The 15,203-nt window shown below is 45.7% G+C and overlaps 1 protein-coding gene across 2 annotated transcripts in view; it reads right to left on the reverse strand.

Moving 5' to 3' along the window:
• The window catches only part of abcb6a (ATP-binding cassette, sub-family B (MDR/TAP), member 6a), a 183,379-nt gene that overhangs the window by 92,945 nt on the left and 75,231 nt on the right, over window positions 1-15,203 (reverse strand). For both annotated transcript variants that reach the window (XM_055631955.1, XM_055631956.1), the window contains exons 14-15: window positions 12,225-12,282; window positions 8,478-8,582 (exon numbers count right to left, since the gene is read on the reverse strand). In XM_055631955.1, coding sequence (XP_055487930.1) covers window positions 8,478-8,582; window positions 12,225-12,282 — 163 coding nt within the window. The remainder of the gene's footprint in view (window positions 1-8,477; window positions 8,583-12,224; window positions 12,283-15,203) is intronic.

Here is a 15,203-nt window from a genome sequence, read left to right on the forward strand (position 1 = left end):
AGCTTTCATAGCAAAAGGATTTGAGTATAGGAGCAGGGAGGTTCTACTGCAGTTGTACAGGGTCTTGGTGAGACCACACCTGGAGTATTGCGTACAGTTTTGGTCTCCAAATCTGAGGAAGGACATTATTGCCATAGAGGGAGTGCAGAGAAGGTTCACCAGACTGATTCCTGGGATGTCAGGACTGTCTTATGAAGAAAGACTGGATAGACTTGGTTTATACTCCCTAGAATTTAGGAGATTGAGAGGGGATCTTATAGAAACTTACAAAATTCTTAAGGGGTTGGGCAGGCTAGATGCAGGAAGATTGTTCCCGATGTTGGGGAAGTCCAGGACAAGGGGTCACAGCTTAAGGATAAGGGGGAAATCCTTTAAAACCGAGATGAGAAAAACTTTTTTCACACAGAGAGTGGTGAATCTCTGGAACTTTCTGCCACAGAGGGTAGTTGAGGCCAGTTCATTGGCTATTTTTAAGAGGGAGTTAGATGTGGCCCTTGTGGCTAAGGGGATCAGAGGGTATGGAGAGAAGGCAGGTACGGGATACTGAGTTGGATGATCAGCCATGATCATATTGAATGGCGGTGCAGGCTCGAAGGGCCGAATGGCCTACTCCTGCACCTAATTTCTATGTTTCTATGTTTATCTACGAAGCATAGATACGCTTTCCCAACCGGCTCTGCCACTTTCAAAGATATGTGCACGCAAGTCTCTGCTTATTTAAGCTGTACAACACGATATGCTTTAGATGGAGACAGAGTGCAGAAACTCAGAGTGCAGCGAGTCAGAGCATCTCTGGAGGAAAAGGATGGGTGACGTTTTGGGGCAAAATAGGAAGGAGGGGTTTGACTGAAAGTAGAGGTTTGGTTGGGGGGGGGGGGGGGGGGGGGGGGAGGAGGTGAAGAGCTAGAGGCAAGAAAAGACCAGGATCCCCTAATTTTGGTCCCCTAATTTGAGGAAGGACATTCTTGCTATTGAGGGAGTGCAGCGTAGCCTGCCCAATCCCTTAAGAATGTTATATGTTTCTCTAAGATCCCCTCACATCGTTCTAAATTGCAATGAATACAACCCCAGTCAATCCAGTACAGTATCCTACCCAGTACCCAGCTTCCACTGACAATGCGGGTTGCTATTTGAATGTACTGCTTGCATGAGAATTTTAAAAAAATTACCGTACAGTTGTACAGGGCCTTCGTGAGACCACACCTGGAGTATTGTGTGCAGTTTTGTTCCCCTAATTTGAGGAAGGACATTCTTGCTATTGAGGGAGTGCAGCGTAGGTTCACCAGGTTAATTCCCGGGATGGCGGGGCTGTCATATTCTAAGAGAACCCGGAGAAAACCCAAGCAGTCACAGGGAGAACGGGCAAACTCCACGCAGACAGCACCCGAAGTCAGGATCGAAACGAGTCTGTGGTACTTTCAGCCGGCGGATCTATCCGCTGCACCACTGTGCCACCCTTGATCCACAGCAGAACATTTCCTTGTCGATTTGGCTGACAAACAGACCCAAGCCAAAGGCAAATTGTAAATCCAAAAACTTCACAGGAATGCTTCTTCTGTGTTGAGCCTTCCTGTTCAGACCAACGGGAGACAGTGAGGGAAGCTAGCGTGCCGATGGTGGAATGGACAAGGTCTCAGGCCAGATAGATCTGCGATAAAGGAGTCTCATGGCACGGGGAAGCTGAATGATATTAAATAGGAGAGACGGAGATGAAAGAGCGAGTTTGGCCAGTCTAATATGTTCTGCGGGTAGAATAATCTAGAACCATGCTGGCTGCCCCGGGCAACAGTCTGGAAGTTATAATTTAATTAGATCAGACACTGGTGACGCCACCACATCTGGATTACAGCGTCCAATATGCCTTCTTTAAAGATATGTGTTGGAGGCAGTTCAGAGAAGGTTTGCTACACTAATAGAATGGGCAAAACAACAAATTGCTGGACTAACTCAGCGGCTCAGGCAGCACTGGTGAAGAGAATAACTGATACCTGACCCACTGAGCTCCTCTAGCCTTCTGGTTTTTAACTCAAGATTGCAACATCTGCAGTCTCTTGTGTCTCTCCGAATGGGTTGGCTGTTTCAACGAGGAAAGGTTAGGTTAGGAACAGGCTGGAGTTGTGTTTATTGCAGTTCGTTAGATTGAGCGGGGACTTAAATAAAACATGCAAGATCCCGACAGGGTGGATGTGGAGAAAAAAACGCCTTCATTGGAAAATCAAGAATAATGGGAATTTAATAATGCGAGGTCACCTATTTGAATCAAGGTGCGGTGATTTCTTTTCTTCAGGGGCTTGTGAGTTTTGGCAACTCTCAAAGCGCAGTGACAGACTGAATATTTGTAAAGCAGTGGTAGATCAATTCTTGATAAGCAAGAGAGTAAAAGGTCCTCCCTTGCTTATCAATGGGGATGCAGAGTTGAGATGACGTGGGTTTGGCTGTCCTGCTGGATAGAAGGATGAAGGGGTACCTCATTGAAACTTACCGAACAGTGAAAGGCCTGGATAAAGTGGATGTGGAGAGGAGTGGCTACCACTAGTGGGAGAGTCTAGGACCAGAGGTCAGAGCCTCAGAATAAAAGGGCGTACGTGTAGAAATGAGATGAAGAGGAATTTCTAGTCAGAGGGTTAAGAAAGATCTGCAGATGCTGGAGAAATCGAAGGTAGACAAAAATGCTGGAGAAACTCAGCGGGTGAGGCAGCATCTGTGGAGCGAAGGAAATAGGTGATGTTTCGGGTCAAGACCCTTCTTCAGCTTCCTTACTTCTTCCCGCCCCCCTCCCCCCCACCTATTCCTTCATCAGTCTGAAGAAGGGCCTCGACCCGAAACGTCACCTATTCCTTCGCTCCATAGATGCTGCCTCACCCGCTGAGTTTCTCCAGCACCTTTGCCTACCTTAGTCAGAGGATGGTGAATTTGTGGAATTCACTGCCACAAAAGCTGTGGAGGCCAAGTCAATGGATATTTTGTTAAAGAGTTTAAGAAGGAACAGCAGACGCTAGAAAATCGAAGGTAGATAAAAGTGCTGGAGAAACTCAGCGGCTGCCGCAGCATCTATGGAGCGAAGGAAATAGGAAACGTTTTGGGCCGAAACCCTTCTTCAGACTGATTAGATATTTTGTTAAGGTGGAGATTGATAGATTCTTGATTTGTACGGGTGTCTGGGGTTATGGGGGGGAAGGCAGGAGAATGGAGATGTGAGGGAAAGATAGATCAGCCATGATTGAATGGAGGAGTAGACGTGATGGGCTGAATGGCCTAATTTGATCCTATAATTTATGAACACGAACCAAAATTAAGCAGATTTTACATGAATACTTAAAATATCAATGATGTCATTGCTGTTGAATATCTGTGGAATCTATAGTGGGACACAGGGCAACTTATTCAGTTATTAGCAGACTTAAGACATGTAAACCTCAAAGAATCCAATGACATTATTGTTGCCAGCTCCAAGTATAAGATGTGGTTCAGTTAATAACACTTCTGCCTCTGATTCGGAAGGCTCTCAGTTCAACTTACAGTCCATAAACTTGAGCTGATGCTCGAGTACAGTTTCGAAAAGGTGTCGCATTAAGAATAAGGGGTCGGCCATTCAGGACTGAAAGGCGGAAAAACTTTTTCACCCAGAGAGTTGCGAATCTGCGGAATTCTCTGCCACAGAAGGCGGTGGAAGCCATTACACTGGATGTTTTCAAGAGTTGGATGTAGTGGTTACGGCTTACAGAATCAAGGGGTATGGGGAGAAATAAGGAACGGGGGAACTGATTGCGGATGATCTGCCATGATCATATTGAATGGCGGTGCGGGCTCGAAGGGCCGAATGGCCTTCTCCTGCGCCTATTTCTTATGTTTCTATTCAGGGAAGTTGTATTTTAGACAAAAGGTGGGTTGCATTGATCTGAATTAGACCAGACAATTTTTCTCCAGCATCCTAGCCAATATTTATCCCTCTACCAATATAATAAAAATACAATTTGCCATCACTGTATAACTACTTGTGGGAGAAGCACCATAGAAACAATTTGATCAGGATGTATCACGGCACAGTTTGGGAACAACTCCAATCAAGACTGCAAGAAATTGCAGCGAATTGTGGACGCAGCCCAGACCATCACACAAACCAAGCTCCCTTCTATTGACCATTGACACCTCACGCTGCCTCGACAAGGCCAGCAGAATAATCAAGGACGAGTCGCAGCCCGGCCACTCCTCCCCTCTCCCATCAGGCAAGGGGTACAGAAGTGTGAAAACGCACACCTCCAGATTCAGGGACAGTTTCTTCCCGGCTGTTATCAGGCAACTGAACCACCCTACCACAACTAGAGAGCCGTCCTGAACTACTATCTACCATAGAAAAATAGAAACATAGAAAATAGGTGCAGGAGGAGGCTATTCGGCCCTTCGAGCCAGCACCGCCATTCATTGAGATCATGGCTGATCGTCCCCCATCAATAACCCGTGCCTGCCTTCTCCCCATATCCCTTGACTACACTAGCCCATAGAGCTCTATCTAACTCTCTCTTAAATCCATCCAGTGACTTGGCCTCCACTGCCCTCTGTGGCAGGGAATTCCACAGATTCACAACTCTCTGGGTGAACATGATTTCCCTTATTTCAGTCCTGAATGGCCTCCCCCTTATTCTAAACGCAGCACCTTTTCGAAACTGTACTCGAGCAGTTTTTTCTTACCTCAGTCTTAAATGGCCTCCCCTGGCCTACCACTTTGATGACCCTCGGCCTATCCTTGTTCGGACTTTGCTGGCTTTACATTGCACTAAACGTTATTCCGATATCATGTATCCATACACTGTAAATGGATCGAATGCAATCATTCATTCATAGCAAAAGGATTTGAGTATAGGAGCAGGGAGGTTCTACTGCAGTTATACAGCGTCTTGGTGAGCCCATACCTGGAGTATTGCGTACAGTTTTGGTCTCCAAATCTGAGGAAGGACATTATTGCCATAGAGGGAGTGCAGAGAAGGTTCACCAGACTGATTCCTGGGATGTCAGGACTGTCTTATGAAGACAGACTGGATGGACTTGGTTAATACTCTCTAGAATTTAGGAGATTGAGAGGGGATCTTATAGAAACGTACAAAATCCTTAATGGGTTGGACAGGCTAGATGCAGGAAGATTGCTCCCGATTTTGGGGAAGTCCAGGACAAGGGGTCACAGCTTAAGGATGGAAATCCTTTAAAACCGAGATGAGAAGAACACAGAGAGTGGAAAGTGGAACTCTCTGCTGCAGATGGTTCACGGCTGTGGGAGTTAGATGTGGCCCTTGTGGCTAAGCCCTGCAGATTTACAGAAGGCAGTAACGGGATACTGATTTGATCAGCCATGATCATATTGAATGGCGGTGCAGGCAGAAGGGCCGAATGGCTACTCCTGCACTAATTTCTAAGTTTACTATGTAGTCATCTGCTGGATCAGCCAATTGAAATTGAATAAGTTGCACATAAATTCTCCAGAGCAACAGAGCTTCCAAAGTATTTCATACAATGTAAAGCGCTTTGGAAAATCCAGAAAGGAAGTTTAAAAAGGTGCAATAGAAATTATTTCCCCTTAAACCAGCAAAATGGATAGGAGGGTAACCGATGGAAAGTGAAAAATAAGTGGTTCACGTGTGGAATCTTGTGCCCTGCCTATTTACAGGGGTAAATTATTTATTTCCTAACCCAGTGCTCAACCATTTCAAGATACAGTGTAGGATCTGGGATGCCAATTGAAATTTAACAAGTAGACACAGACAAAACATTGACTCTTGATCGGGGCAGGTTGCTGCACATGCACGATGATGACAATTCATTTACAACGCACAAGGTTAATGGTCAAAAATTGGAGGTAGACAAAAAATGCTGGAGAAACTCAGCGGGTGAGGCAGCATCTATGGAGCGAAGGAATAGATAGATAGATAGATAGATAGATAGATAGATAGCCTTTTATTGTCATTCAGAAGTCTGAAAGAAATTGCAGCAGTCGCAGCAATCACAGAGGAGAAAGCAGGGACTACCTGAAATTGGAGAAGTCAATGTTCATACCGCTGGGGAGCGAAATATGAGGTGCTGCTCCTCCAATTTGCGGTGGGATTCACTCTGGCCATGGAGGAGGCCCAGGACAGAAAGGTCGGATTGGGAATGGGAGGGGGAGTTGAAGAGCTGGGTCACCGGGAGATCAGGTTGGTTATTGCGAACCGAGCGGAGGTGTTGGGCGAAGCCTACGCTTGGTCTCACTGATGTAGAGCAGCTGACACCTAGATCAGTCAAAAATTGGAGTCGCTTTTAACTGGAAGATTGATCGCTACAATATCTGGGCTATCTTCATCAAAGAGTTTCCCTTCTCATCTCCTCCACCGTCCATGCCAACCCCACCCCATGTTCGTGCATATTTTTTAGAACATCCTTTCAGGGCGGTCACGGTGGCGCAGCGGGTAGAGCTGCTGCCTCACAGCGCCAGAGACCCAGGTTCAACTCTGACTACGGGCGCTGCCTGTACGGAGTTTGTACGTTCTCCCCGTGATCTGCGTGGGTTTTCTCCGAGATCTTCGGTTTTCTCCCACACTCCAAAGACGTGCCGGTTCGTAGGTTAATTGGCTTGATAAATGTAAAAAATTGTCCCTAGTGGGTGTAGGATAGTGTTAATGTGCGGGGATCGTTGGTCGGCACGGACCCGGTGGGCCGAAGGGCTTGTTTCCGTGCTGTATCTCTAAACTAAACTAAACTAAACAAATCCAGCTTGGCATGACTTGCAAGCACCAATTACTGCAAAACCAAACTCTTGGCAAAAACAGTGGAACATTCTTTTTACCCAGACATTTCAACAAGCATTCTTTACGGATTTCGGCAAGAGAGCCATTTGTCTTATAAGATGTTCGGATTCGGCATAAACTAGAGAAACCATTTGTCTAGGTCTTATGATTCTTCCATTCATTATGGATTTACTGGAGTAACTCAGTGGGACAGGCACATCTCTGGAGCAAGGAATAGAAACCCCGAAGTAGGTCTCCACTGGCTCCCTTGCTTCCATAAACTTCAAGATCCTCCTCCATGTCTACAAAGTTTGTCCTGCCCCCACCTAAAAAGCTGGACCCCCCACTCCACCTCCAGGTCCCTCAGATCTCCGACTTGGGGCTGCAGGCAGGGGCGACCGTGCCTTTGCAGTTGAGCCCCTAGACTGAAGGGTCAGAACTGCCCCCTCCATCGACTCTTTTGAGAGTCGAAACGTCATCTATTTCTACTCGCCAGAGATGCTGCCTGTCCCGCTGAGTTACTCCAGCTTTTTGTGTCTATCTTCGGTTTAAATCAGCATCTGCAGTTCCTTCCTATACAAGATTCTGGATAACGTGATTCTTGGTCTCATTTCCATTCTCCCGACACAACACCCCACACATGGTCGCCTAATGTCTTGGCCATGAATGTTTTCAATGGCGCAGTATCTAGAGTCTTTGGAGACAGAGAATTTCACACATCAAGAAGAAATGTTCTCTTATCTCAGTCTCAAATGCATTTTCCATTACAATGTCCTTCCAGTTTGATGACCTGGAAAAGATCATCCACACATTCATCTCCTCCCGCCTAGATTACTGCAACTCCCTTTACACTGGCATCAGCCAATCTTCCCTGTCCCGCCTGCAACTGGTCCAAAACGCCGCAGCGACACTCCTGACGGGGCACCCGAAAAAGGGACCACATCACCCCAATCCTGGCCTCTCTCCACTGGCTCCCTGTGCGGTTCCGTATAAACTTCAATATCCTCCTCCATGTCTACAAAGTTCTCACCTACATAAAAAGTCTTCTCACCCACCACTCCACCTCCAGGCCCCTCAGATCGGCCGACTTGGGGCTGCTGAATATCCCGCGGTCTAGGCATAAGCTCAGGGGCGACCGCGCCTTTGCAGTTGCAGCCTCTAGACTGTGGAACAGCATCCCCTTTCCCATCAGAACTGCCCCCTCCATCGACTCTTTTGAGTCAAGATTAAAGACTTATCTATACTCCCAAGCCTTTCCTGACGTCCTCCGAGTGAGGGCTACATGTATATATGTATGTAGTTTGTTTTGTTGTGCTATTCTTAAAACAAATGTAAAGCACTTTGGCCAACGAGAGTTGTTTTTTAAATGTGCTATAGAAATAAATGTGACTTGACTTGACTAGCTCTACACTCCTCCACTGGGGAAACCATCCCCACAATATATACACCATTAAGCTCCCTCACCACCTTGCGCGACTCAATGAGATCACCAGCTTAAGGTTATTTTGTCTCGTAAATTAACCCCCTCAATCTACAACAAGTCGAGCAAAACACGGGGAGAAGTAATGTCCGGGGGTGGGACAAGTCTTTGATTATGTTGGCAACTTTGTTGACAAGACAGTGTGAAGTATAGATGGGAAGTCTGTTCTGTTTGATGGACTGGGCTACATCCACAATTCTGCAAAGTACACTTGCTTCTATTTCTTACTTTCTTTCCCCATTTACCTTTGAGATGTCTTGGCCATCAATTTTAATGCAACCTCCTTTGATGTCATAAAATCGGAAGAGGAGACGGATGATTGTGCTTTTCCCGGAACCCGAGGGTCCAACCTGAACAAAATACAAGAAATAAAATAGTTAATCCAATGGTTAGAATATCCTGTGCTTTATATGTCCACAGCTACATCATCTATAGTTACACGGTACGTCTAAAGTATTTTACGGAGATTCGGCATGTCGAAGGGGTCTCTCTCTAACTTCTACAGGTGCACGGTAGAGAGCATTCTGGCCGGTTGCATCGTGGCCTGGTTCGGCAACTTGAGCGTCCAGGTACAGAAAAGACTACAAAAAGTAGTAAACACTGCCCAGTCCATCATCAGCTCTGACCTCCCTACCATCGAGGGGATCTATCTTAGTCGCTGCCTCAAAAGGGCAGTCAACATCATCAATGACCCACACCATCCTGGCCACACACTTATCTTACCATTGCCATCGGGAAGAAGGTACAGGAGCCTGAAAACTGTAACGTCCAGGTTCAGGAACAGCTTCTTCCCTACAGCCATCAGGCTATTAAACACTACAATGAATAAGCTCTGAGCTCTGAACTGCAAAAGACTATATTATTATTTGTTATTTGCACTATATTTGTTATTTCTTGAACTTTTTCTTTTCCCCCCTTATATATAATGTTTACATATTCACATATTGTGTTGAGCTGCAGCAAGTAAGAATTTCATTGTCCAGTCCGGGACATAAACAATAAAACACTCTGGACTCTCTAGTGTAAAAGCCAGCTTTCTCCATGAACTGAGCTGGAATGCCATGTTACCACAATTATTTTCCATCGTTAAGTTAATTTTAACAAACTATAACTTGTATGGACACAATTATTATTCATTCATCCATTACCTGGAGAAATGTTCTCTGAATCCCTACAGGCTTTGTGGTAATGATGGCTGTCCTGATGATTATGACTTGCACAGCAAGTATAAAGAGTTGAGTCAAAGCCCTGTCCCACTGTACGAGTTCATTCCAAGAGTTCTCCCGAGTTTGCCCTGATTCGAAATCAGAGATTTACGGGTAATGGCCACCCGTCGGTACTCGGGGCTCTCGTGGACATTTTTCATCATGTTGAAAAATCTTCACCAGTCTCCCGAGTACCTGTCGTTAGCGTTACGAGCCGCTAAGAGACGTCCCCGAGCTCCGACGTACCCGCTACGTTTATTCTCCGTGCTTACCACGAGTTTGATTTTTTTTAAACTCGGGAGAGCTGTTGGAATGAACTTGTGCCGTGGGACAGGGCCATTAATTCCTTCCTGATAGTAATTATCAGCACCGACGTTTACTCCACTTGGGTCAGCTATTGATGGGCTTCTTCCATCAGGGTGAGATCTCCCTCTACTGGGGTGGGGGGGGGGGTCACGTAAAGAACCTGTCCCACTGTACGAGCTAATTCAAGAGCTCTCCCGAGTTTAAAAAAAAAAATCAAACTCGTGGTAAGCACGTAGAATGTACGTAGCGGGTACGTCGGAGTTCGGGGCGTCTCTTAGCGGCTCGTAATGCTAACGGCAGGTACTCGGGAAACACGGTAAGCTCGTGAAGACTTTTCAACATGTTGAAATATGTCCACGAGAGCCCCGAGTACCGACGAGCGTCTATTTCCGTAATTCGCCGAGTTCAAATCAGGGGAAACTCGGGAGAACTCTTGAATTACCTCGTACAGTGGGACAGGCCTTGAAGGTTACAACTACATAGAAGATTTTCAGTTTGTGAATTTTTTTTAAATCACAAAATGATTTCACTGTCAGAATTGGCAAAAAATGCTGGAGAAACTCAGCGGGTGAGGCAGCATCTATGGAGCGAAGGAATAGGTGACCCGAAACGTCGCCTATTTCCTTCGCTCCGTAGATGCTGCCTCACCCGCTGAGTTTCTCCAGCATTTTTGTCTACCTTCGATTTTCCAGCATCTGCAGTCCCTTCTTAAACATCACTATCAAAATAAATCATTTTTTACAAGTAAATGGAGTAGTCCTGGGGTTAATCTGTGTTACAATAAAAGAGGTGTTTGACATCTTAAAACATATGTGCAAACAACAGGGTTGTCTTATTGTGTGACTAACTTCCCCACTATTGGCTGGAAATTGCTCAGTGCTAAAGGCTGAGATGGGGTAGAATTTGTCAGGTGCATCAGCCATGATCACACTGAATGGTGGTGCTGGCTTGAAGGGCCGTGTGGCCTACTCCTGCACCCATTGTCTATTGTCATCCAAAATGGTTTCTTGAAGAGTCAAGAAGAGTCCCGAGAGTTTTATTGTCATGTGTTCCCAGATAGGACAATGAAATTCTTGCTTGCTGCAGCACAACAGAATATGTGAACATAATACAGAACAGAAGATACAAGTTCAGTGTGTCTATAGAAACAGAAATTAGATGCAGGAGTAGGCCATTCGGCCCTTCGAGCCTGCACCGCCATTCAATATGATCATGGCTGATCATCCAACTCAGTATCCCGTACCTGCCTTCTCTCCATACCCTCTGATCCCCTTAGCCACAAGGGCCACATCTAACTCCCTCTTAAATATAGCCAATGAACTGGCCTCGACTACCCTCTGCGGCAGAGAGTTCCAGAGATTCACCACTCTCTGTGTGAAAAAAGTTCTTCTCATCTCGATTTTAAAGGATTTCCCCCTTATCCTTAAGCTGTGACCCCTTATCCTGGACTTCCCCAACATCGGGAACAATCTTCCTGCATCTAGCCTGTCCAACCCCTTACGAATTTTGTAAGTTTCTATAAGATCCCCTCTCAATCTCCTAAATTCTAGAGAGTATAAACCAAGTCTATCCAGTCTTTCTTCATAAGACAGTCCTGACATCCCAGGAATCAGTCTGGTGAACCGTCTCTGCACTCCCTCTATGGCAATAATGTCCTTCCTCAGATTTGGAGACCAAAACTGTACGCAATACTCCAGGTGTGGTCTCATCAAGACCCTGTACAACTGTAGTAGAACCTCCCTGCTCCTATACTCAAATCCTTTTGCTATGAATTGCTATATACCATAGACCATACATGTACACAATAAATAAACAGATAAAATGCAATAGGCTGTTATTGTTCAGAGTGTGTTTGATGGCTAGTTTAACAGCCTGATGGTTGTGGGGAAGAAGCTGTTCCTGAACCTCGATGTTGCAGATTTCAAGCTCCTGTACCTTCTTCCCACCGTGGCAGCCATCGTTGGCACCAGCAGCAGCAAGCATGTTCTATATGAAAGTACTGTAGATAAATATGAAGTTAGGTATTTGCAAGACATTTGGACAGGTACATGGATAGGAAAGGTTGAGAGGGATATGGGTCAAATGCAGGCAAGTGGGACCAGGGCAGATAGGCATCTTGGTCAGCATGGGTGAGCTGGGCTGAAGAGACAGTTTTTGTGCCACACGACTACATCAAATCCTCGACCTTTATGCTCGCCGATGATACCGCCGTTGACTGGATCAACAACGATGAGACACAATAAAGGAAAAAGATTGAGAATGTTCTTTTGATATTAGCTCGCAGCATTCTTCTGCTTTGCACTTGCTGTTCTATTTCATCGTTGTATTTGCCTTTATAGTACGTATACCACACTGTTTGCCCTGTGAGCTTCACACGAACAAGACAATCCATTGCCCCCCTGGTGTACAGGACAATACACGAGTCTGATCTGAATCAGTGTGGTGTCACTGTGGCTGGCTGACACACTGCAGCAAACCTACCAGGGCCAGCGTGCGTCCCGGTTGAACGGTGAATGATATGCCTTTCAAGATTTCGTGACTGCAAGAGAAAAGAAACAAAATGCAACTTGTATTCACAATGTTAGGCAAGTAAAATGATGAATGCGACCACTATTCAATGGACCTTGGGACTTGCAAACTTACAGGCAACTTGCAAATGCTTCATTGAAGTCCATCATACTGTAGAAATGTTCTTTAATTGGCGAGATTGGAATAAGTTTCGGTTTATTTTTGTCACATGTACCAAGGTACAGTGAACAGCTTTGTTTTGCTTGTGTCTCTGAAGGAGAAACTTAGTTGTATCGCCATCTGACCAAAATAAGAGAGTCAGAGCTGATTTCTGTCTGAGATTGAAGATCATTTTTCCTGCATCTACCCTGTCCAATCCTCTAAGAATTTTATGTTTCTGTAAGATATCCTCTCATCCTTCTAAATTCCAGTGACTACATAGAAATTAGGTGCAGGAGTAGAGGCCAGTCGACCCATTCTTTCATCATACGTCAGTCCCACCATCCCGGGAATTAACCTGGTGAACCTACGCTGCACTCCCTCAATGGCAATAATGTCCTTCCTCAGATTAGGGGACCAAAACTGTACACAATACTCCAGGTGTGGTCTCACCAGGGCCCTGTACAACTGCAGTAGAACCTCCTTGCTCCTAAACTCAAATCCTCTCGCAATGGCCAATATGCCATTAGCTTTCTTCATTGAGTGCTGGACCTGCGTGCTTACTTTAAGTGACTGATGTACAAGGACACCCAGGCCTCGTTGCACCTCCTCTTCTCCTAATCTAACACCATTCAGATAATAATCTGCCTTCCTGTTCTTGCCACCAAAGTGGATAATCTCACATTTATCCACATTATACTGCATCTGCCATGCTTCTGCCCACTCACCCAACCTATCCAAGTCACCCTGCAGCCTCATAGCAACCTCATTGCAGCTAACACTGCCACCCAGCTTTGTGTCATCCGCAAATTTAGGGAAGTTACATTTCATTCCCTCGTCTAAATCATTAATATATATTGTAAACAACTGGGGTCCCAGCATCGAGCCTTGCGGCACCCCACTAGTCGCAGCCTGCCATTCTGAAAAGGACCTGTTAATTCCTATTCTTTGCTTCCTGTCTGCCAACCAGTTCTCTATCCATGTCAATACCCTACCCCCAATACCATGTGCTCTAATTGTGTACACTAATATGTGGGACATTGTCATAGGCTTTTTGAAAGTCCAGTTACACCACATCCACAGGCTCTCCCTTATCCATTCTACTTGTTACATAGAAACATAGAAAAGGAGGAGGCCATTCGGCCCTTCAAACCAGCACCGCCATTCATTGTGATCATGGCTGATCGTCACCAATCAATAACCCGTGCCTGCCTTCTCCCCATATCCCTCGACTCCACTAGCCCCTAGAGCTCTATCTAACTCTCTCTTAAATCCATCCAGTGATTTGGCCTCCACTGCCTTCTGTGGCAGGGAATTCCACAAACTCTCAACTCTCTGGGTGAAAAAGTTTTTTCTCACCTCAGTCTTAAATGACCTCCCCTTTATTCTAAGAGATTCCAAAAAATTCCAGAAGATCAGTCAAGCATGATTTCCCCATCATAAATCCATGCTGACTTTGACCGATCCCGTCACTGCTTTCCCAATGTGCTGCTATAACATCTTTAATAATCGACTCCAGCATCTTCCCCACCACCGATGCAAGGCTAACTGGTCTATAATTCCCCAATTTCTCTCTCCCTCCTTTCTTAAAAAGTGGAGTTACATTGGCTCCCCTCCAGTCCACAGGGACTGATCCAGAGTCGAGAGAACATTGAATAATGATCACCAATGCATCCACGATTTCTAGGGCCAGCTCCTTGAGCACTCTGGGATGCAGACCATCAGGCCCTGGGGATTTATCTGCCTTCAGTCCCAACAGTTTACCCAACCCCATTTTCTGACTAATATGGATTCCCTTCAGTTCCTCCCTCCCACTAGATCCTCGGCCCCCTAGTATTTCCGGGAGATTGTTTGTGTCTTTCTAAGTGAAGACAGAACCAAAGTACTTGTTTAACTGATCTGCCATTTCCTTGTTTCCCAATATAAATTAATCTGTCACTGACAGTAAGGGATCTATATTCGCCTTCCCTAACCTTTTCATTTTTTACACACCTAAATAAGCTTTTAAGTCAGTTTTTACCTTCCCCGCATGTTTTCTTTCATGTTCTTTCCCCCCCCCCCCCCCCCCCCCCCCCCCCCTTAATTAACCCATTTGTCCTCCTCTGTTGTGTTCTAAATTTCTCCCAGTCCTCTGGTTTGCCGCTTTTTCTGGCCAATTTATATGCCTCTTCCTATTTACTTATGCCTGCTCTGGTATTCACTAGTCAGATAGCACGGAAACAGGACCTTCAGCCAACTAGTCCCTCGGACCAAGTTGCCCTATTTATGCGAGTCCCATTTACCAGTGTTTGGCCCATATTCCTCTCAACCCTTCCATGTACCTGATCAAGTGTCTTTTAAATGCTGTTATAATACCTCCCTCAACTACCTCCTCTGGCAGATAGTTTCATAAACCAAGGAGGAACAAAGGGGGGACCGTCGTGGGGGACCGTCGTGAGGGAGTAAGAACAAAGGGCGACCTGGCGCGGAGGTACTTTGTAAGAGCATTCATTCATTCACCCTTTTGAGAGAAAAAGTTGCCCCTTTGTGAGAAAATGTTGCCCCTCCTCATATGAGGAAAGATTGAAAAGACTAGGCTTGTATTCACTGGAGTTTAGAAGGATGAGGGGAGGGGGGATCTTATAGAAACATATAAAATTATAAAAGGAGTGGACAAGCTAGATGCAGGAAAAATGTTCCCAATGTTCAGCGAGTCCAGAACCAGGGGCCACAGTCTTAGAATAAAGGGGAGGTCATTTAAGACTGAGGTGAGAAAAAACTTTTTCACCCAGAGAGTTGTGAATTTATGGAATT

Source organism: Leucoraja erinacea, unplaced genomic scaffold, assembly GCF_028641065.1.
Source record: "Leucoraja erinacea ecotype New England unplaced genomic scaffold, Leri_hhj_1 Leri_97S, whole genome shotgun sequence".
NCBI classification, from domain to species: domain Eukaryota; kingdom Metazoa; phylum Chordata; class Chondrichthyes; order Rajiformes; family Rajidae; genus Leucoraja; species Leucoraja erinaceus.